A 21,216-nucleotide genomic window follows, 5' to 3' on the forward strand; every position below is an offset into this window, starting at 1 on the left:
CGCCTGCAATGCAGGAGACCCCAGTTCTATCTCTGGGTTGGGAAGATCCCCTGGACAAATGAATGGCAACCCATTTCAGTATTCTTGCCTGGAGAATCCCATGGACAGAGGAACCTGGCAGGCTACAGTCCACGGGGTTGCAAGAGTCAGGCACAACTTAGCGACTAAACCACCATGGTGAGAGGCCCAACATGGCTGGAATGGAGGAATCATTTTAGAAAGTAGAGAGAGACTGCAAAACTCTGGAGAGTCTTGACTCACATCCAGATGCCTCATTCTGATGCTCAATAGGAAGCCGTTGTTACTTCTGGAACAGGGGCATGACATAATGGAGGCAGTGTCTCAGGGGGATGAATGGGGCATTGATGTCCCAGAAGACTTGGAGAGGGAGACCCTGGAGATCACTGCTGCGTGTCTCCAAGGTTGTGTCTGCAGCTGCAGCTCTTCTCTACTGTTAACTTCATCCTCGAGCAGTGACAGAAGCCCTTGTGGGTGGCTTTTTAAAAAATAAAAACATAAGCCAGTTTGAGTTGGGCTTCTCTTCTTTCAGAATCAAAATCTTAATATTTGAACACGCTTTAAAGTTATTGTGAGTTGCCTTAGGCTTTGAAAGAAAATCAAGGAAAACAGAATTCAGTTCAGTTCAATCACTCAGTCGTGTCCGACTCTTTGCGACCCCATGGACTGCAGCACCAGGCTTCCTTGTCCATCACCAACTCCCACAGCTTGCTCAAACTCATGTCCATTGAATCAGTGATGCTGTGCAACCATCTCATCTTCTGTCATCCCTTCTCTTCCCACCTTCAATCTTTCCCAGCCCAGCATCAGGGTCTTTTCAAATGAGTCAGTTCTTCACATCAAGTGGCCAAAGTATTGGAGTTTCAGCTTCGGCATCAGTCCTTTCAATGAACATTTAGTACTGATTTCCTTTAGATGGACTGGTTGGATCTCCTTGCAGTCCAAGAGATTCTCAAGTGTCTTCTCCAACACCACAATTCAAAAGCATCAATTCTTTGGCGCTGAGCTTTCTTGATAGTGCAACTCTCACATCCATACATGACTACTGGAAAAACCATAGCTTTCACTAGATGGACCTTTGTTGGCAAAGTAATGTCTTTGCTTCTCAATATGCTGCTTAGGTTGGTCACAGCTTCTCTTCCAGGGAGCAATCATCTTTTAATTTCATGGCTGCAGTCACCATCTGCAGTGATTTTGAAGCCCAAAAAATAGTCTGTCACTATTTCCACTGTTTCCCCATCTATTTGCCATCAAGTGATGGGACCAGATGCCATGATTTTTGTTTTCTAAATGTTGAGTTTTAAGCCAGCTTTTTCACTCTCCTCTTTCACTTTCATCAAGAGCCTCTCTAGTTCTTCTTCGCTTTCTTCCATAAGGGTGGTGTCATCTGCATACCTGAGATTATTGAGATTTCTCCCAGCAATCTTGATTCCAGGTTGTGCTTCATCCAACCTGGCATTCTGCATGATGTACTCTGCATATAAGTTAAATAAGCAAGGTGAGAATATACAGCCTTGATGTACTCCTTTTCCTATTTGGAACCAGTCTGTTGTTCCATGTCCAGTTCTAACTGCTGCTTCCTGACCTGCATACAGATTTCTCAGGAGGTAGGTCAGGTGGTCTGGTATTCCCATCTCTTTCAGAATTTTCCACAGTTTATTGTGTCCCACACAGTCCAAGGCTTTGGCATAGTCAATAAAGCAGAGGTAGATGTTTTTTGGAACTCTCTTGCTTTTTCGATGATCCAAAGGATCAATTTGATCTCTGGTTCCTCTGCCTTTTCTATATCTTGTGCCTCTTGAATAGCACAAACAAAACCTTGTGTGTACCAGGACCCAGGAGAAAGGCGCTATGACCCCACAAGAGACTGACCCAGACTTCCCCATGAGTGTCCGAGAGTCGTCAGCGGAGGCGTGGGTCAGTGGTGGCCCCCCTGAGCAGGACTGGGGGCACTGAGTGCAGCAGTGCATGCACCGGCCATTATCTTCATTGCCTCCACCTGATTTTAGCCTCTGGTCAAACAACAGGGAGGGAACACAGCCCCACCCATCAACAGAAAATTGGATTAGATTTACTGAGTGTGGCCCCGCCCATCAGTACAAGATCCAGTTTCCCCCTCAGTCCCCCTCAATCAGGAAGCTTCCATAAGCCTCTTATCCTTATCCAACAGAGGGCAGACAGAATGAAAACCACAGTCACAAAAAGAAAGAAAGTGAAAGTGAAGTCCCTCAGTCATGTCTTTGTGACCCCATGGACTGTAGCCTACCAGGCTCCTCCATCCGTGGAATTTTCCAGGCAGGAGTACTGGAGTGGGTTTCCATTTCCTTCTCCAGGGGATCTTCCCAACCCAGGGATCAAACCTGGGTGTCCTGCATTGCTGGCAGACACTTTACCATCTGAGCCACCTGGGAAGCCACAGTGACAGAAAACTAACCCAACTGATCCCATGGACCGCAGCCTTATCTAACTTGGTGTAACTATGAGCCACGCCATGTAGGGCCACCCAAGACAGATTGGTCATGGTGAAGAGTTCTGTCAAAACATGGTCCACTGGAGAAGGGAATGGCAAACCACTTCAGTATTCTTGCCTTGAGAACCCCATGAATAGTATGAAAAGGCAAAAAGATAGGAGACTGAAAGATGAACTCCCCAGGTCGGTAGGTGCCCAATATGCTACTGGAGATCAGTGGAGAAATAACTCCAGAAAGAATGAAGAGACGGAGCCAAAAGAAAAACAACACCCAGTTGTGGATGTGACTGCTGATGGAAGTAAAGTCCAATGCTGTAAAGAACAATATTGCATAGAAACTTGGAATGTTAGGTCCATAAATCAAGGCAAATTGGAAGTGGTCAAACAGGAGATGGCAAGAGTGAACGTCGACATTTTAGGAATCAGTAAACTAAAATGGACTGGAATGGGTGAATTTAACTCAGATGACCATTATATCTACTACAGTGGGCAAGAATCCCTTAGAAGAAATAGACTAGCCTTCATAGTCAACAAGAGTCCGAAATGCAGTACTTGGATGCAATCTCAAAAACAACAGAATGATCTCTGTTCATTTCCAAGGCAAACCATTCAATATCACAGTAATCCAAGTCTATGCCCCAACCAGTAATGCTGAAAATAGAATTGGGAGTAGGTATAAAGGTAGGAATGAATAATGTGATTGTTCATGGAACAATGAAACAGGTTATAGGGCCATGTTGGGGCCAGCTGGTGGTCTGTGCTCAGCCACTCCTCCAGCCCTGATATTGCAGCTAAGATTTAGAACTTCCCTGATAGCTGAGTTGGTAAAGAATCTGCCTGCAATGCAGGAGACCTTGGTTCAATTTCTGGGTCGGGAGGATCCACTGGAGAACATATAGGCTACCCACTCCAGTATTCTTGGGCATCCCTTGTGGCTCAGCTGGTAAAGAATGCGCCTGCAATTCAGGAGACCTAGGTTTGACCCCTGGGTTGGGAAGATCCCCTGGAGAAGAGAAAGGCTACCCACTGCAGTATTCTTGCCTGGAGAATTCCATGGACTGTATAGTCCATGGGGTCACAAAGAGTCAGACATGAATGAGCATCTTTCACTTTCACTCGCTATGGCAGTGTGCTTGGGACTCAACAGAAATCATTTCCAACTGAAAGAAACCTTCCTCTGTGAAGACAGTATCTTTTTGTTGTTCTCTGGGCTCTGCTGGTTTTCATATATAGTTTTTTTACCTGCTACCAATATATGTCTATTATATGGCAAACTAGATTTGCAAAATCACTCCCACAAAACTACAGTTCTTCTTGTGTTCGCTGTAACTAGCCCTGGTGGTGCTGATCTTCTCCACTCCCCAGATAACCTTTGGGTTATCTTGGATGTTCCTCTTCATTGCTTGTTCTCCCACTTGATCTGGTGTTATCTCTCAATTATCTCTCCAGTGTCTGCCTCTCTGGAGGTCGGACTCCTCCCCCATCTGCCTTTCTGTGTTCTCACTGTCTCCAGCCCCCACCTGCACCCATTCCCTGTTCTTGTACATTGATGCGAGTGTAACCCTCCATGAGCACGTGTATCATCAGGCCCCTTGTATGTGCCAGAAGAGGTAAGCACTGAGTAATATCTCATCTTCATCGTTTCATCCCTTCTGTCTAAAAATCTTCAATTAATCCCCACTGCCAACCAAATAGGAGAAGGCAATGGCACCCTACTCCCGTACTTTTGCCTAGAAAATCCCATGGACGGAGGAGCCTGGTAGGCTGCAGTCCATGGGGTCGCTAGAGTCGGACACGACTCAGCGACTTCACTTTCACTTTTCACTTTCACGAATTGGAGAAGGAAATGGCAACCCACTCCAGTGTTCTTTCCTGGAGAATCCCAGGGACGGGAAAGCCTGGTCGGCTGCCGTCTATGGGGTCGCACAGAGTCAGACACGACTGGAGCGACTTAGCAGCAGCAGCAGCAGCAGCAGCAACCAACCAAATAAAGTCTAAACACAGCCCTCTCTCATTAAGAACCAAACTTAACAACAGTTTAATTTGCTTCTTTCTGCTGCCTTACTCCAGAGAAAAAAACAAACTACTAAGTTTTTCATCTGCCTCCCCAATAACTTTTAACTGTGCTTGATTTTAGTGGTAGTGTTACTTCATTATCTATAAAAATGTATGCATCCTGTTCTGTCTTGCTTACTAATTCTCTACTTTCTCAGCTTCCTGTTTTGATGGAACGTGTCAACTCATTTATACTAACTTCCCTGCTTGCCTCTCTTCCTGCATATCACTTTCTCCTTCCTATTTTCATGCATTTGCCTCTTTAAAAAACACCCTGACCAAAATATCTTGTGAAGTTAATTTGACTCCCAACTTTTTAGAATAAGAAGTTAGGAACCTCTGCCCTTCTTTGACCTCTTTACCACTCATATTTTTTGTTTAATAATACCTTCTCCTTTTTTTCTTTTCTGTTAGAATTCCTGTTCATTTGATAAGGAAGTACCTGGCTTAAACATGTCTTGTTTTTCCCTCTTACATTTTCTCTTTTCAGATTTCTGTATCTTGATGCTATTTTCCAACCCTTTGATTACATAAATAGGTCTCATTCAGTTCAGTTCAGTTGCTCAGTCGTGTCCGACTCTTTGCCACCCCATGGACTGCAGCACGCCAGGCCTCCCTGTCCATCAACAACTCCCGGAGTTTACTCATGCCCATTGATCGGTGATGCCATCCAACCATCTCATCCTCTGCCATCCCTTCTCCTCCCAGCTTCAGTCTTTCCCAGCATCAGAGTCTTTTCAAATGAGTCAGCTCTTCACATCAGATGGCCAAAGTATTGGAGTTTCAGCTTCAACATCAGTCCTTCCAATGAATATTCAAAACTGATTTCCTTTAGGATGGACTGGTTGGATCTCCTTGCAGTCCAGGTGACTCTCAAGAATCTTCTCCCACACTACAGTTCAAAATCATCAGTTCTTCGATGCTTAGCTTTCTTTATAGTCCAACTCTCACATCTGTACGTGACTACTGGAAAAACCATAGCCTTGACTTGATGGACCTTTGTTGGCAAAGTATTTCTCTGCTTTTTATTAATAAGCTGTCTAGGTTGGTCATAACTTTCCTTCCATTGAGTAAGCATCTTTTAATTTCATGGCTGAACTCACCATCTGCACTGATTTTGAAGCCCCAGAAAATGAAGTTTGCCACTGTTTCCACTGTTTCTCCATCTATTTGCCATGAAGTGATGGGACCGGATGCCATGATCTTTGTTTTCTGAATGTTGAGCTTTAAGCCAATTTTTTCACTCTACTCTTTCACTTTCATCAATAGCCTCTTTACTTCTTCTTCACTTTCTGCCATAAGGATGGTGTCATCTGCATATCTGAGGTTATTGATATTTCTCCTGGCAATCTTGATTCCAGCTTGTGCTTCTTCCAGCCCAGCATTTCTCATGATGTACTCTGCATAGAAGTTAAATAAGCAAGGTGACAATATACAGCCTTGACGTACTCCTTTTCCTATTTGGAACCAGTCTGTTGTTCCATGTCCAGTTCTAACTGTTGCTTCCTGACCTGCATACAGGTTTCTCAAGAGGCAGGTCAGGTGGTCTGGTATTCCCATCTCTTTCAGAATTTTCCACAGTTTATTGTGATCCACACAGTCAAAGGCTTTGGCATAGTCAATAAAGCAGAAGTAGATGTATTTCTGGAACTCTCTTGCTTTTTCCATGATCCAGTGGATGTTGGCAATTTGATCTCTGGTTCCTCTGCCTTTTCTAAAACCAGCTTGAACATCTGGAAGTTCACGGTTCACGTATTGTTGAAACCTGGCTTGGAGAATTTTGAGCATCACTTTACTAGCATGTGAGATGAGTACAATTGTGCAGTAGTTTGAGCATTCTTTGGCATTGCCTTCCTTTGAGATTGGAATGAAAACTGCCCTTTTCCAGTCCTGTGGCCACTGCTGAGTTTTCCAAATTTGCTGACGTATTGAGTGCAGCACTTTCATAGCATCATCTTTTAGGATTTGAAATAGCTCAACTGGAATTCCATCACTTCCACTAGCTTTGTTAGTAGTGATGCTTCTTAAGGCCCACTTGACTTCACATTCCAGGATGTCTGGCTCTAGGTGAGTGATCACACCATCGTGATTATCTGGGTCATGAAGATCCCTTTTGTACAGTTCTTCTGTGTATTCTTGCCACCTCTTCTTAATATCTTTTGCTTCTATAGGTCCATACCATTTCTGTCCTTTATCGAGCCCGTCTTTGCATGAAATGTTCCCTTGGTATCTCTAATTTTCTTGAAGAGATCTCTAGTCTTTCCCATTCTGTTGTTTTCCTCTATTTCTTTGCATTGATCACTAAGGAAGGCTTTCTTATCTCTCCTTGCTACTCTTTGGAACTCCACATTCAGATGCTTATATCTTTCCTTTTCTCCTTTGCTTTTCACTTCTCTTCTTTTCACAGTTATTTGTAAGACCTCCTCAGACAGCCATTTTGCTTTTTTGCATTTCTTTTTCTTGGGGATGGTCTTGATCCCTGTCCCCTGTACAATGTCATGAACCTCATTCCATAGTTCATCAGGCACTCTGTCTATCAGATCTAGTCCCTTAAATCTATTTTTCATTTCCACTGTATAATCATAAGGAATTTGATTTAGGTCATACCTGAATGGTCTAGTGGTTTTCCCCACTTTCTTCAATTTAAGTCTGAATTTGGCATTAAGGAGTTCATGATCTGAACCACAGTCAGCTCCTGGTCCTGTTTTTGCTGACTGTATAGAGCTTCTCCATCTTTGGCTGCAAAGAATATAATCAATCTGATTTCGGTGTTGACCATCTGGTGATGTCTATGTGTAGAGTCTTCTCTTGTGTTGTTGGAAGAAGGTGTTTGCTATGACCAGTGCATTCTCTTGGCAAAACTATTAGCCTTTGACCTGCTTCATTCTGTACTCCAAGGCCAAATTTACCTTGTTACCTCAGGTGTTTCTTAAGAACATAATATTTGAGTAATGACTTAGGGAAAGGAGAGAGAAAATTATGTGTTGCCCTTAATGGGGACAACGGCACTCTAGGCAGAGGGAACAGGCAGTGCACAGATTTTCTTGTGGGAGCATAAACTGAGAAAAGGGAGTTAGAGGAATCCAGAGGGGCAGAGAGGGCAGATCTGGAAGTGCTTTGTAGGCTATTAAGGATTTGAACTCAGTCCTTTTGCATAATACTGTGGTCTGTTTTATGAGTTCCGTCTTCTCTCTGAAGATATTAATTAGAAGGTTTTGGGTTTCTGTTTTTCTTGTTTGCTTGTTTATTTTCTTCTGTTCTCTGAAGTCAGTTTTCTAGGGGTTTTACCTTCTTGTTGGTTTATCCTGGTCTTTTCTTTAAGACTTCAGATTTTTTTCAAGGGTCTAGCAATCCTTTGCTGTCATTTCATATGTAAGAATGAGGGACTGGTGGGCGATGGGGGGTCAGATGAGGAATTAGAGTAGTTCAATAGAACATGGATAGGGAATTGGTACTTAGCTTGGGACCACTTTGTTCAAAATGGAAAAAAGAGAAGGGATTTATTCTGGGGTTTCACCCTCCATACTAGGTACCCCGATTTCCTGCTGCTAAATTATTCATTTTTTTAAATTGACAATCTTTTGACGGTGAGGGTGGGATGATTTGGAAGAATGGCATTGAAACATGTATATTATCATATGTGAAACGAATCACCAGTCCAGGTTCAATGCATGAGACAGGGTGCTCGGGGCTAGTACACTGGGATAACCCAGAAGGATGGGATGGGGAGGGAGGTGGCAGGGGGGTTCAGGATGGGGAACACATGTATACCCATGGTGGATTCATGTCAATGTATGGCAAAACCTCTACAATATTGTAAAGTAATTAGTCTCCAATTAAAATAAATAAATTTATATTAAAAAAATAAATTGACAACCTTTCTAATTTTTTTTTTTTTTTTGTCACAGGCTGAGTAGCTGACTGACATTTCGGTGTTGAGGTCGGGCAGGGGGTGGTGAGTTGGAGGGTGAGGGTGGTGAGTTGGAGGATGGGCAGAGATTTTGAGCACCTACACACACACCTTTAATTTTGTTTAATGTTTTCCACACTTCTTACATCCTCCTCTTATAGCACCTTATTGGATTCTGAGAAATAGGTTGCTATTCTCTTATCTTCCACTGATGCCCAAATTCTAAAATACGACTTCCTCTGCTTTGCTGCATGAGTTCATGTTGTACTTCACTTTCATTTTCCAGATATATGGGGAAATCATCTTCTGTGGATGGTCTCCCACCATTATTGTAAGCAGGATTATTATTTCTCATTTTAATAGGCCTCAGAAAGGAGAGGCAAACACCTGTGCTCCTGTTCTCCATCCCGAGCTGGAAGCCTGTCAGGTTTCATCACAGGTTTTGCTGAAACCAAAGAATACTATGTTTTTGGCTTTTCTTTTTAAAATCTGCCAGTAAGCCTATCCAGAAAAAAGGAAAAGTTAACTTGTCATTAATGTTTTATTTTAACGTTATGCTGACCTCTAATATCCATTTAACTTTTCTAAATGTTTATTTATTTAAAAGGTCAATTCCAGGATATTGCCAAGAATTTGGTGATGCAGTTATAACCAGAATTGTTTTCCCTAAATGTTTCTATCAGCAGCCCATCAGAAAAATTGGCAAAATGTACATACAAATAGCTAATTTGCAAAACAGGAAATAAAGAACACATATGAAAATACACTCAACCGTACTCATCAGAAGAGAAATGTAAATCAAAACTATAATGGGATTTTTTTTTTTTACCTCTCACATTTGTAGAGATCAAAAATTTTAGCAGTTTAAAAAAAAAAACTTTAACACTAGTCATTGGTAAGATTGTTATTCTCTGTGCTAGGTACCTGCTAGGCACTCTGGATTATTTTTTTAAGTTTAACACTTTGTTAGAAATGTGTAAACTCTGATACATATTATGGGTGTGAGTCACAAAACCTTTACTAAAGGCAATTTGACAATAACTATAAAAATTTTTTTATTTGTGTACATTTTAACACAGCAGTTTCATTTCCAGGAAATTATCCTGTGGATGTATTCACACATAATAACATACGAGAACATTCTTAGTAATGTTTGTATTTATGATAAGAGTGAAATCACCTAAATGCCCATAAATAAGGAACTGGTTAAATTATAAGTCAGCCATTACAGTGGAACTCTATGCTGTCATTAAAAAGAATGAGGAAGCTCTATGGGTACTAATAGGAAAAGAGTACCAAGATATCGTACGTTGAAAAAAAGGGGGTCAGGGGTATAGAATAGCATGCTATCACTTATGCTTAAAACACACACACACTCGTGGGCACTCAGATTCCCTGGAAGGATACACAGGAGCTGGGAACAGTAGGTGCCTCTGCAGAGAAACAGGGTGACCGTGAAACAGGGGTGGGCACAGGGGAGATTTGTTTTTCCATTTGTAACTTTGAATTGTATTGTTGTGCTTCTAGTACCTGTTCAGGAATAAATATGTCAATAGATAAATACAATGTAACGTTTCCAGATAAAGATATACTTACATCAGAATTGTAAATGAAAGACCATTCTTCCTGACTTACAAAATCTAGTTTGCTCCCAGACTAGACTGAGTTTGCTTTGCACTTGGGAGAGGCTCAGAGGTCTTGGAGAGGTACTGATTTCCATCACCAGCTCCTGCACCTTGTGTACCCCATGCTGCTTTCTGCTTCCCGTTACTATGATTCTGGTTACCGTATGGCTGCTGAACAGTGGTCCCCAGGGTCCTCCTCTGTCCCTGCAGCCCATCGCTCTGCTTCCCAAGTACTAGCCACTCTTGCCCACCAGCCACGGGGTCGCCAAGCAGGCAGCATACTAGGAGCAAGTCTGAGGCTACAGATCTTGGCAAGTCCAGGGGCAGCCTACTTTTCAGCACAGGGTTTCCGTGTCATTGTGCTTTCACACACCTGACCTTAATCATGACCATCCAATTTCCAGGATTTTATTTTCTGGTGAAACATATGCTATCTTCAGGTCCCTTCTTAACCTTTGCTGGGCAAGACTGTGGTTTCGAGAAATGATAATCAGGGAGTTTTTTAAATGATAGTAGATGTAAAACTATCTCACTGGTACTACCATAAAGGAATTTAGTGACCTTTTTTATGCCCAAGCTTAGACTAATTTAACTTGAAGGGAGACAAACACAGGTTTATCACTGTAGTTAGGAAGGAACACAGCTTCCTGGACTGAACCAAAGTGAGGCACTTGTTTGCATTTATCTGAGATACAGTATAATCATTCACCTGAGACAGAACCTAATCGTCACTGAGATGTGATGGTGCCTGAGTACAACACAGCCTCAGCAGGAGAGGCAAAGAGCCTGGGAGATAGAAATGACAGGAGAGAGGTGTTGAGTTTACTCTAAACTCAGAGACTCTCCAGGAGGAATAATAGTGGACTCCACATAAAAATTCTAATTCTGAAACATTGTGAAGTCTGAATCAACTCATCATCAAACTAATGAGGTCCAGGAAGTAAGGAATATCAGACTGTTGATAGGGATTGTCAACCTGGTTTTTTAATTTATAGATTGTGTAACAGTGTGTGGCAGTGTATTATTGAAACCATCACTGGTTTCAATGTGGTAGCTGGTAATACATATGCTACTGCCTAGCAGGTGAAGTCAGACTTGGTTAGTATAAGTGTGTCTGTCTTATCTCCCAAGCATTGCCACCCTTGTCTCTCTATGGCAATTGTTCAGAAACTCCCTACTGAGAAGGTTTCAGGGCCCATAACTGATGCTTAAATTGGGTTCGAGATTGGAGAAGATTGGTGAAGATGGATCCCCTGTTCCCAGCATCTTCTCCCGCTTCTCTGCTTCCTTAAAATGGAAACTCATTTATCCGTCTCACCAGCAGGGCCAGCAGGGACCCATAAACAAGTGTTTGTTGAGAGAAAAGGATCCTTGACTTGGCTTTTTTTTTTTTTTAGTTAATTCTTATAGTCAGTGTCCTTGAAAGAACCTTATCTTCTTGTTTCTGGTTTGTTTGTTTTGTTTTTTAAAGTGATTTCCTTGTTTTCATGACTTAAGTGAGACCTGTTATTTCATCTGCCTTGTCAGTGAGAGTTCAGCTTCACTGATGGTAACTTTACGGTGACTGAGAGGCACTGAGGAAGTGGTTTCTTTCTTCCCCTACGCCCTCCTCACTCAAGCACAGGCAAGTCTCTGTTTTTCGGATTCTAGCAGTTAGAGTCTGCTGCTGACAAGACGACCTCTGGGCTAAGGGGTGCCTCCAAGAATCATCTCACCAGTGTTAGGAATTAGCTTGCTTGAGTTTCCTTAGCATCTTTGAGTAAACAAAAACCCCAAATTGAATTGGCCATAGACATTACAGAATCAGTAATTGTCAATCCCATATTGATCAACACCAGCAAATGACCACAGTAAGCAAAATGCTTCCTCCAAGTCTTGGCACTGGGCTCTTTCTGCCCAGAGCGAGGGGCACCGTTTCTCTGGCAGGCCATGTGTCCACTGGGCTAAATCAGACAGACAGCACCGTTTCCTGGGTGCCTTTGACTGGGCATGGCTCTTTCTGAGTCCACAAAGGTGCTGTCCAGGATGGGCCTGAATCTGACCCTTCAGAGAGGTTGGTAAATATTTGAAGGAATGCTAAAGTGGATTATTGAAGTTCCACACACACTTTGTCTCCCTACTTCAAGAGGGACTCTCAAGTGGATTTCTTTTTCTTTTTTTGGTTTATTCAATTTCCTTGACTAGGTTGTGGGAACTTTTTTCCTGTGTCCACCGCACTGGCCCTCCTCCATCCTTAATGGTTCAGCATGTGGCCCTCTGACTTACTGTCCCGTCTTCTCCCTCTTTCACCAAGGTCAGACCTAGTTTTCCGAAAGCCCATTAGGCACGATTACATACCAGCACTGTCCTAGACCCTGAGGTCAGTATAAAGATCAATGAGATTTTCACCCCAGCCTGGGGCTTCCACATCACAGAACTAGTAAGAGGGTTCAGAGGATAGATTAGGTGGTTGGGGGGATGGATGAATGCAAAGAAAGAAAATTTGAGTATGGCCTTCTACACAAAGGCCTCTCAGATGGACAGACCTGAGTTTGAATCACAACTCAGACAGGCCAGTTCTATGAACTGGGGTGAGTAATTCACCATGTAAGAGCCTCAGGTTCTTCCTGTGTGAAATGGGGGTAGTAATTCCCACCTAGCCTAGGTGGTGGTGTGGATTAGAGATAGTAATTGCTGAGAGAGGCACTTGGTAAAATTAGCAACCACCCAAGCCAAGTCCTATAGGTCTACAACAAAAGATGATAAGTGACAAATGCAAACAAAACGGGTGGGGGCTCCTGGGGGACAACTCACACCTGGCAGGAGGCCACACGTGAGCAGGTTCAAGAGGCCCTCCCAGCCTCCAGGTAATCTGCCACCTCCGTGCTGGGCAGGGCTGAGCCAGGCAGTACAGGGCTCATGGGCGACAGACCGGGGAGCCAGCGAGTCCCTACAAAGTCGGACATTTACCTCCATGTAAACCTGCAGGTGTGTCTGAAGCCAGCATGACCCAGAGCTCCTCCTTCTCTGGCACCAGCGGAGGGGCCAGAATGGAGGGATGGGAAGGGCACAGCTGTCCTTGTTGACTTCAGCCTGTCGCAGGATTGAAAGTCATTCCACTCTCAGAAAAGTGAGCTCACGTCATCGTCTTTCCATCCTCCCCACCCTGGATGTCTAAGGTGAAGCGTTTTCTCTTCCCCAGCTCAGAGGCTGAGAATGGTGTGGAGGAGAAAAAGAAGGTATGCAGGTCGCCAGGAGCGCTGTCTCCCACCCCATCCAGCGAAGCCGAGTCCCAGGACCAGAAGAGAACCATTTCCCTGCGGTGAGTCCTCACATGACTCCCTCTGTTTTTTTTTTTTTTTTTGGCTTTTCAGAGGGAGGGGTTGCTGGAAAGAGCTGGTATTTCTAGTTTTATGGTGGTGGCTAAGACGAAAGCTCTCCTACAGGCAGGGAACACCCCTGAGAGAGAAGTGAGGTGTTTTTCCTTCACATCCAGGCACTGGCACCTGCTTTCTCTCTGAGCTCTTCCTAGCAGTCTCTCTTCTCCTTCCCACCCCAGTCTTCTGCAAACTTTCTGCCCCTTTCTTAAGCACTGATTTTGCTACGTGATAAAGCCTGGGTGGCACAGAGTTAGAAAGCACCTGGAAAGACTAGCAGCGTTACTGATGAGGCCACCCCGGCTGAACTGTGTGCTCAGCCTTTGGGTGTGCACAGCTGCCGTCTCGCTTCCCTGGCAGCTGCAGAAATGAGAGGAGGGAAAAAGCCTTGCCCGGGATCCCTGGGCAGGGTGTGCACTGCCTGTTTCCGGGGGCCAGTGCTGGAAACCAGGCTCAGTTTGATCGTGGGACTGTGAGGAGAGAGGAGGTTTGAGACATGGACTTCTGCTCCGCATCACTCTCAGGGGCACCAATTACGTGCTTTTTTTCACATGGAAGAAAGAAGTAGGAATTTCAAGTTGCTTTTCTGCCCTTAAAGGAGAATGGTTAAGCCAACGATCAATCACAAGTAACTCCGGCCGTTCATCTACACCGAGTGGAGTGATAGCTCTCTTCCCCTTATTAGAACTGTCAGAACTGCTGCCTTCTACGACTTTGGGCCTCTGCTAAAGGATGATTCAATAACTCCTACTTTTCCCTTCCTTCCTGGCCACCCCAGCCCACGTCTTCTCTGCTAATCTATTCCTCACTCAGGACCAAGCATAAGTCTTTACTGTGCCCCCTGCGTGTTCTTTTCTCCCACTCCCAATTCTCTCTCCATCTTTTCTGCAAGTCTGTTGTGGCGCATCTCACTTTCAACCGTTCTTTCTGCAGCTGTTTTCCTGTCAGAGCATCCTGCCTTACTCAGCAAAGACATAAAGCCCATTGTTTCTTGTGACTTTCGGCACCATTGACTGCCTACCACAGGTGCTCTGAAATGCACTACACATGTAACTCCACCTTCCCCAGGCTTTACACGAGACTAATACACTCATCGTCTTACACCAAACACCAGGGCTTGTGAAACTTCTCCAAAGTCTGATCTGTGTAGTGCAGAGAGCTCTGCACTTGGTTGAAGGCTCTGCTCTCACTGTCTGGAAGTTCTGAATTTTTGAATAAAAATATTTGCACTAGGCTTCAGGTCCTGCTCATAGTCATTTGTAAGAAGTGAGAAGTTGAAAAGGCACAAAGAAATCATGTGTGTAAATGAACATCCCTCCCACCCTTACTTCAGGCCAGTGCTGTGCAGACAAACCCTTCTGCCTGTGCCACTTGGAACCAAGGGCACAATGGCCCTTCTGTCACATTTGCGACAGTTCTTCGAAAGGTCTGATCATTGCCTTGACAGTACCATTAACATTTATTAATTTGAATCAATAGAGGTGATAAATTCAAATTAGTGGCTAATATAAATAATAGGTAATTTGACATTTGTAAAAAGTTTTATTTTCAAGTAGAGTACAAATGTTTACTCATAGTTTTTTTTTTTTTTTTTTTAAATAATTCCTAGAATTCTAAAGGCATTTATATCCATAAATTGGTTCAATGGCCAGTACTTGAATCCAAATCTCTGTGCCTTGAATTGAATGATAGTATCTTGGACACAAACTGTAGGGGCTGGCAGAGGCCTGGGGCATTGCATGCTCCATAGCCTCATAGCTGAGAAAACCAGAGCCTAAAGTCTCTCTAACTTCATTTCTATTTCTGGGTCACACCCATATGCCACCCCAATTGCTTAAGAGTCTTCTTAAATTCACTTTGAACCAAACATTGTTTTTAACTGCACCTTGATCTAAAGAATCCTGTTGTGGAATCATGAATTTCATGTGCCATGTTCCCCCCAAGAAACAGAAAAAAATCTATATAGCTGTATCACGAAACTTGTTCATGCATATACCTCTAAAAGTCATGCACTCAATCCACACTGACATGGCTGTGTTTTGCTGTATGGTTGAAGATGCAAATGCTACCCAAATGGAGAAGCAGGACTGGAATCATTTTGGAAAGAAGTCGGGGAGCTCTGACCTCTGCCCTTATGAGAACAAAGGAAGGACTTCCAAACATGGTCTTTTTTTATCATGATTTCACTTCTTTATTCCCACTCTGTGATGATCTGTCTCTCTTTTCCTCATACCCAGTTCCTGCTCATACTGTTAGGCCAAGTATATTAAACCCATGTTGTCCTGTTGGTCTCTTCTCTTCCCTCCTGTTGGACTTATTGTCTCTGTATCTCCTCCTAACGCCTGTGATAGGCATTGTTTTGATGCTGTATCACATCCTGCCTTTTTAAAGAGATGCTTGATGTGTGCACAGGCTCCTTAAGGATAAAGACTGTCTTGTCTGTTCTGATGCATTTAATGCAGCACCTCACTGAATTAACACTTGAGAAGTATTGACAGAATTTTGAAACCAAATATTCCTGGATTGAACTGTAGCTGCAGCTTCCATTATTGGCCTCCAGTACTACTCTGTATACTGCTTGACGTACTTTTGAGATGATATAATTACTTTCACAGCTCGATCAATACTTCTTTCTTCCATAAGATATGATTTCTGCAGTTTGGGATGACCAGCTGCTGAAATCACCCCGTCACCCACATCACTTGCTGGGTAAATGCCCTTAGAGTACTGAGTGGTCATTGATATCTAGAAGAGAAAAACCAATGAAAGGCTTTGTTGTGAGCTGGCATGATAATTAAGATGTAGTAATAAAATTAGTGGGTAGCATAAAAAATTTCATTTTATAGACTCCCTGGATTTTCTTTCCTCAGGTCAAAATCCAGTTTCGATGGGGCCCCTGTAGCAAATGAGAAAAGCGACTGTAAAACTGAAAGCAAGAATGACTCTAAGATTGAAAGGAAAAAGTCCTCATCTTCAAGCCAGGTAATTTAGGAACGAGATGTGTATCGTCTCAGAGGGCAAAAGGGGCATTGATTTGAAGCCAGCTGGAGGAAGGAACGCAAGGGCCAGGACTAACACTGGTACAGATTTAGAGAACAAGGGATTTCACAGCTGACCTCCCAGCATGTGCTGAATGGTAGTGAGTCCTGCACTGTGGCCCCGTACTCTGACAAGTACCCAGAGAGCAGGGGCCAACCCAGATTCATGTGCTTGTCTAATAATTAGCCAAGCGCAGGAGAACTGTGACATCCTCACACTGCAGTTACAGCCTGATAAGGCATCTGTGTGAATAGAAGGCCTCCCAAGTACACACAGAGGAGCAAAGCCTGGAGCAGGGTGATGATTCTTCTCCAGAAGAATATACCCAGACAGATCTGTGGCATAGAGTATGACATACTGGGGTTTTTTGACACTTTACTCCTAAAATACTTGAATATGTGTCTCCTAACAACTAGAACAAGAAACTGTTGACTCACCCGAGAAATGTAACTAAATAGTAAATTTATGAAGATATTACTAACGTAAAATCCATTTTCAGATTCCACAGTTGTCCCAGTAGTCAATGTCTTTTACAGAGGTGTTTTTCCCCCCACTCTCTAGAATCCAGTTGAGCCATGCATTGCATTTCTTTATCATGTCATGTTTAATTTAGATCAGTCCCTGCCTTTTTTTAATTTGATTTTTATCCACATTTTTGAAGATTTCATTGCCCAGATATTTTTAAATCAAGCATGCAGCCAGTACTCACTGTAGCCATTAAAAAGAAAATCTCAGCAAAGCTCTGAGAGAACACCTAGCTTTTTAAATTTTTACTGGAGTATAGTTGATTTACAGTGTTGTGTTCATTTCTGCTGAACCGCAATGTGAATCAGTTATACATATATCCACTTTTTTAGATGCTATTCCCAGATAGGCCATTACAGAATATTGGAGTTTCCTATGCTATCCAGTAGATTCTTATTAGTTATCTGTTTCTTTAGAATAGTGTGTATATGTCAATCCTAATCTCCCCATTTATGCCTCCCTCCCACCCCCACTTTCCCCACTGGTAACCATAAGTTTTAGAACAACGTCTAGCTTTAATCAGAGGGAACTTTCTGGATGCCAGATGTACTCCAAGAAGCAGCATGAGCGAACCTACTTTATGTGAAGTGTTCATCCATGAATTAGTTGTCTCGAGGGGACTGTCTGTCGTATGAATGACCTTTGTGGCCATACTAGGACCATTTATGCCATTGAGACCACTTCTAGTTTAGATAGTAAATCATCAAGGGCCAATTTGTGGCATCTCTTTTCTGCTCATAAGATTCTGCCTGCTGGATGCTTTTGAAGAAGCGTGATCCTGTGGACAGAGGGCCCAGCTCTACCTCTCAGTAGATGTGTGGAGCCAGTTAAGTCCCCAAGTGTCCCTGAGGCACAGGTCCCTGGACGGTGCAGTATGAACATCAGTTCCCAGGTTATTGTGGAGCTGGGAGTGGACGGTGCAGTACGAACATCAGTTCCCAGGTTATTGTAGAGCTGGGAGTGGTGTTTTGTGAATGCCCTTTACAGGCTGTAAAGGAGAAGGCAATGGCACCCGACTCCAGTACTCTTGCCTGGAAAATCCCATGGGCGGAGGAACCTGGTAGGATGCAGTCCATGGGGTCGCTACGAGTCGGACACGACTGAGTGACTTCACTTTCACTTTACAGGCTGTAAAGTGCTGTCTGTACATTGTTATCATAACTGGAAACAGGTGCCTTGAAGATGAAGTGATTTGTAGCATTTCAGACTCTTGGGCCTTTCACTGCCCTGGAGAGCTAAATCTTTCATGTGAAACCCTATTTGTCATCTCCCCCAACACTGGTTAAGGAAATACCTTCACCACAGTAATAGTGATAGGGACACACCCAGAGCAGGTCCTGGAGATATATCACCCCATTTAAGCCCTAGGACATCCTTCTGACGCAGATACAGAAAACTGAGGCCCAGAGAGGTTAAGTTACCAGGCCAGGATCACATACCACAGAAGAGGTGCAGCCAAGACTTAAACTCAGGGTTATCTGATACAGAGCTTTTAACCACTACCCTCTTCTGAGAGTACTCACTGGGATCTTGAGTGCCCTGGGATTCACACTACCTGGTGAGATTCTGACAGTTGTACCTCATTTCTTATTAGGGATACCCTTGTCCAGCCACTTCTGCAGAAAGCTGCCCACCAGCTACTTCATGATTATAGATACATGTCGAGTCAGCAGGTCACTAATCTTGTTGGAAAATGAAACCTTTGTGACCTCCACTGTTTTTCCCTGAAGGACTGTGTTGGAGACTATAAGATCAGGGAGAAGGAATTCCTAAAGATTCTTTATTTAAGAGTGGGGAGACTTGTTATATAATTTCGATTGAAGTTAAAATTTGTTTATGTTTGACAAGAATGCCGAGAACAGTGACTTCTGTCTGTGTTTTGTCTTCCTTGTAGGACAAAGCAAACATGCACTTCCACAAACTGTTTCTAGATGTCCCCACGGAGGAACCTTTGAGACAAAGTAAGTTCTGACCTGGTTGACTTTGAAAAGATGCTAATTGGTTTTGGGGGTGAAAGAGCCTGGGGACTGAATCACCAAGGGGAATAGGTTTCTGAAAGTCATGATGTGACAGTAATGCTGACCTCACTCAGCTCTCACCCAGCACCTTGAGAGATAAGAGAGGAGAATGGGGAACTGACTCCCTCCATGTGATACAGAGTTATCCCAGAGGTTTCCAGAATGTCCTCGCCTTCCATATTCGTGCTAACATGCATTGTGATTAGACTGTGCTGAGTTTTAGGATAACAAGACCAAGCAAGACCAGACTGGAAGAAAGCAACACAGACCTAGGTCGACAGACATGGTGACCCCTGCACTGTTCAGGGCTCAGCGGTCACACCTAAACACCCGGCCCAGCACGCCATTCAGCACCTGCTTGTCTCCTCCTGGGAGCAGAGGGACCCAGGGTTCCATTCCAGCCTCCCTCAGTACACAAGGCTAAGGCAGCGTGCTGGGTTCCTGCCATGGTCTCCACACAGGAAGGTGTGGGTCATGCGCTCTTCCCACAATGAGACCATCTATTTCAAAAGAGTCATTATGACCATCCCAGGGAAGGAGGGGCAGGCAGCAGTGTCAACATTAGCACAAGGGTGACACACGTCCCCAAACGGAGATTTTTGAAGCACCATTCTGAACCCTCATCTTCAATGACAGACTTGCCTTTCTGTTGTGATGTTTATACTGAAGTTTGTAAGACTTGGAATTAAAAAACAAACTCTCATCTCCTAGCTTCATTCCACTAAAGATGACGGAAAAGCAGGGGAGAGATCTTTTGGGCATGAGTGTGTTATCTGCCCATCCCTGAGGCATCAACAGATATATACAATTTTCATCTTAAATGGAAATTGTAAATGATGTTATACCTGTGTATATCTTCCCAGGTTTTACGTGTGCTCTACAGAAAGAAATATTATACCAAGGGAAGCTCTTTGTATCAGAAAACTGGATTTGTTTTCATTCCAAGGTCTTTGGAAAAGACACTAAGGTTAGTATTTTTTAAAAAAGAAAACTAACCCTGCATTTTCTTACATATTGTTAGTATTAATTGTTAAATGTAACAATGTTTATAAATATTTGTGTCATTATGATACCTTTATACCAAGTTTCCTTTACTGTAGTCCCAAATACTACAGGTTCTAAATGCCTCTGCATGAGTGCTAAGTCTCTTCAGTCGTGTCTGACTCCTTGTGACCCCATGGACTATAGCCTGCCAGGCTCTTCTGTCCATGGATTCTCCAGGCAAGAATAATGGAGTAGGTTGCCATGCCCTTCTCAAAAGGATATTCCCAACCCAGGGATAGAACCAGTGTCTCTTCCGTCTTCTGCATTGGCAGGCGGGTTCTTTACTACTAGAGCCACCTGGGAAGCCCCCTAAATGCCTCTAGATGACACAAACTTCTCTTTTTCCCTAACTTACACTCTTTTCATTCTTTTCCTTGCATACATATATCCCTCCTAAAATCCTGCCTTAAATCCTTTTTACCAAGATGTCACCAGCACACTCAAAGTTCTTCATATGGAGAATTTGTTTCAAAGACATACATTAAACCCAAAACAGTTCTTTAAAAAAAAAATTTTACACCATATTCACACAGTTACCAGGAGAAATCTAGGTAAACAGGCCTATAAATAAGCTACTTATTAGAGCTCCCTTTGTCACTAATACAAAATGAGCAGGCTTTGGAGCTTTTTGGTCCTGGTCTGGGAATCACATACAATCTCCAGTAGACGCGGACTGACATCTTTTCCTTCTCACTAAATACAGATTTGGGGGAGCAGAGTCCCATGATACCTGAGCCATTAAGGAGAAGAGCCTGAAGGAGTTGGTAGTTTTCCCAGGGCACCGCCTTTTAAAACAAGGCCCTTGGGAGTTTGATGTAAGAAAGGAAAAAGCTTATTCCTTCCCACTGACATTCTTTCCCTTTGAGCTATGACGTCACATCACACAGTTCAGCCAGGCCAGCAGAACAAGGAGGCAAAGAAACACCTGGGGTTTGCGTGACCATGGTGAGTTTTTAATCATTCTGATTCATGATTATGAATAAGCAACTTTTATATTCATGAAGTAGCTGATTAAAAACTCCTCTTGTTTTGACTGGTAGATATGTTTTATTTAAATACTCTTCCTAAAGCTACTGGCAGTCTTATAAATAAAGGCCACTTAACAAATATAGTGGAAATTCTTTATGTTGGTGTTGAGTCAGCAGAGTAGCATCAA

The 21,216-nt window shown here is 43.3% G+C and overlaps 1 protein-coding gene across 7 annotated transcripts in view; it reads left to right on the forward strand.

The window, feature by feature from the left end:
• The window catches only part of GRAMD2B (GRAM domain containing 2B), a 119,889-nt gene that overhangs the window by 76,728 nt on the left and 21,945 nt on the right, over positions 1 to 21,216 (forward strand). For all 7 annotated transcript variants that reach the window (XM_027547002.1, XM_027547001.1, XM_027547004.1 and 4 more), the window contains exons 2-5: positions 13,260 to 13,379; positions 16,305 to 16,416; positions 18,893 to 18,959; positions 19,880 to 19,983. In XM_027547002.1, coding sequence (XP_027402803.1) covers positions 13,260 to 13,379; positions 16,305 to 16,416; positions 18,893 to 18,959; positions 19,880 to 19,983 — 403 coding nt within the window. The remainder of the gene's footprint in view (positions 1 to 13,259; positions 13,380 to 16,304; positions 16,417 to 18,892; positions 18,960 to 19,879; positions 19,984 to 21,216) is intronic.

The sequence above is a fragment of the Bos indicus x Bos taurus genome, chromosome 7, assembly GCF_003369695.1.
Source record: "Bos indicus x Bos taurus breed Angus x Brahman F1 hybrid chromosome 7, Bos_hybrid_MaternalHap_v2.0, whole genome shotgun sequence".
Taxonomy (NCBI): Eukaryota; Metazoa; Chordata; class Mammalia; order Artiodactyla; family Bovidae; genus Bos; species Bos indicus x Bos taurus.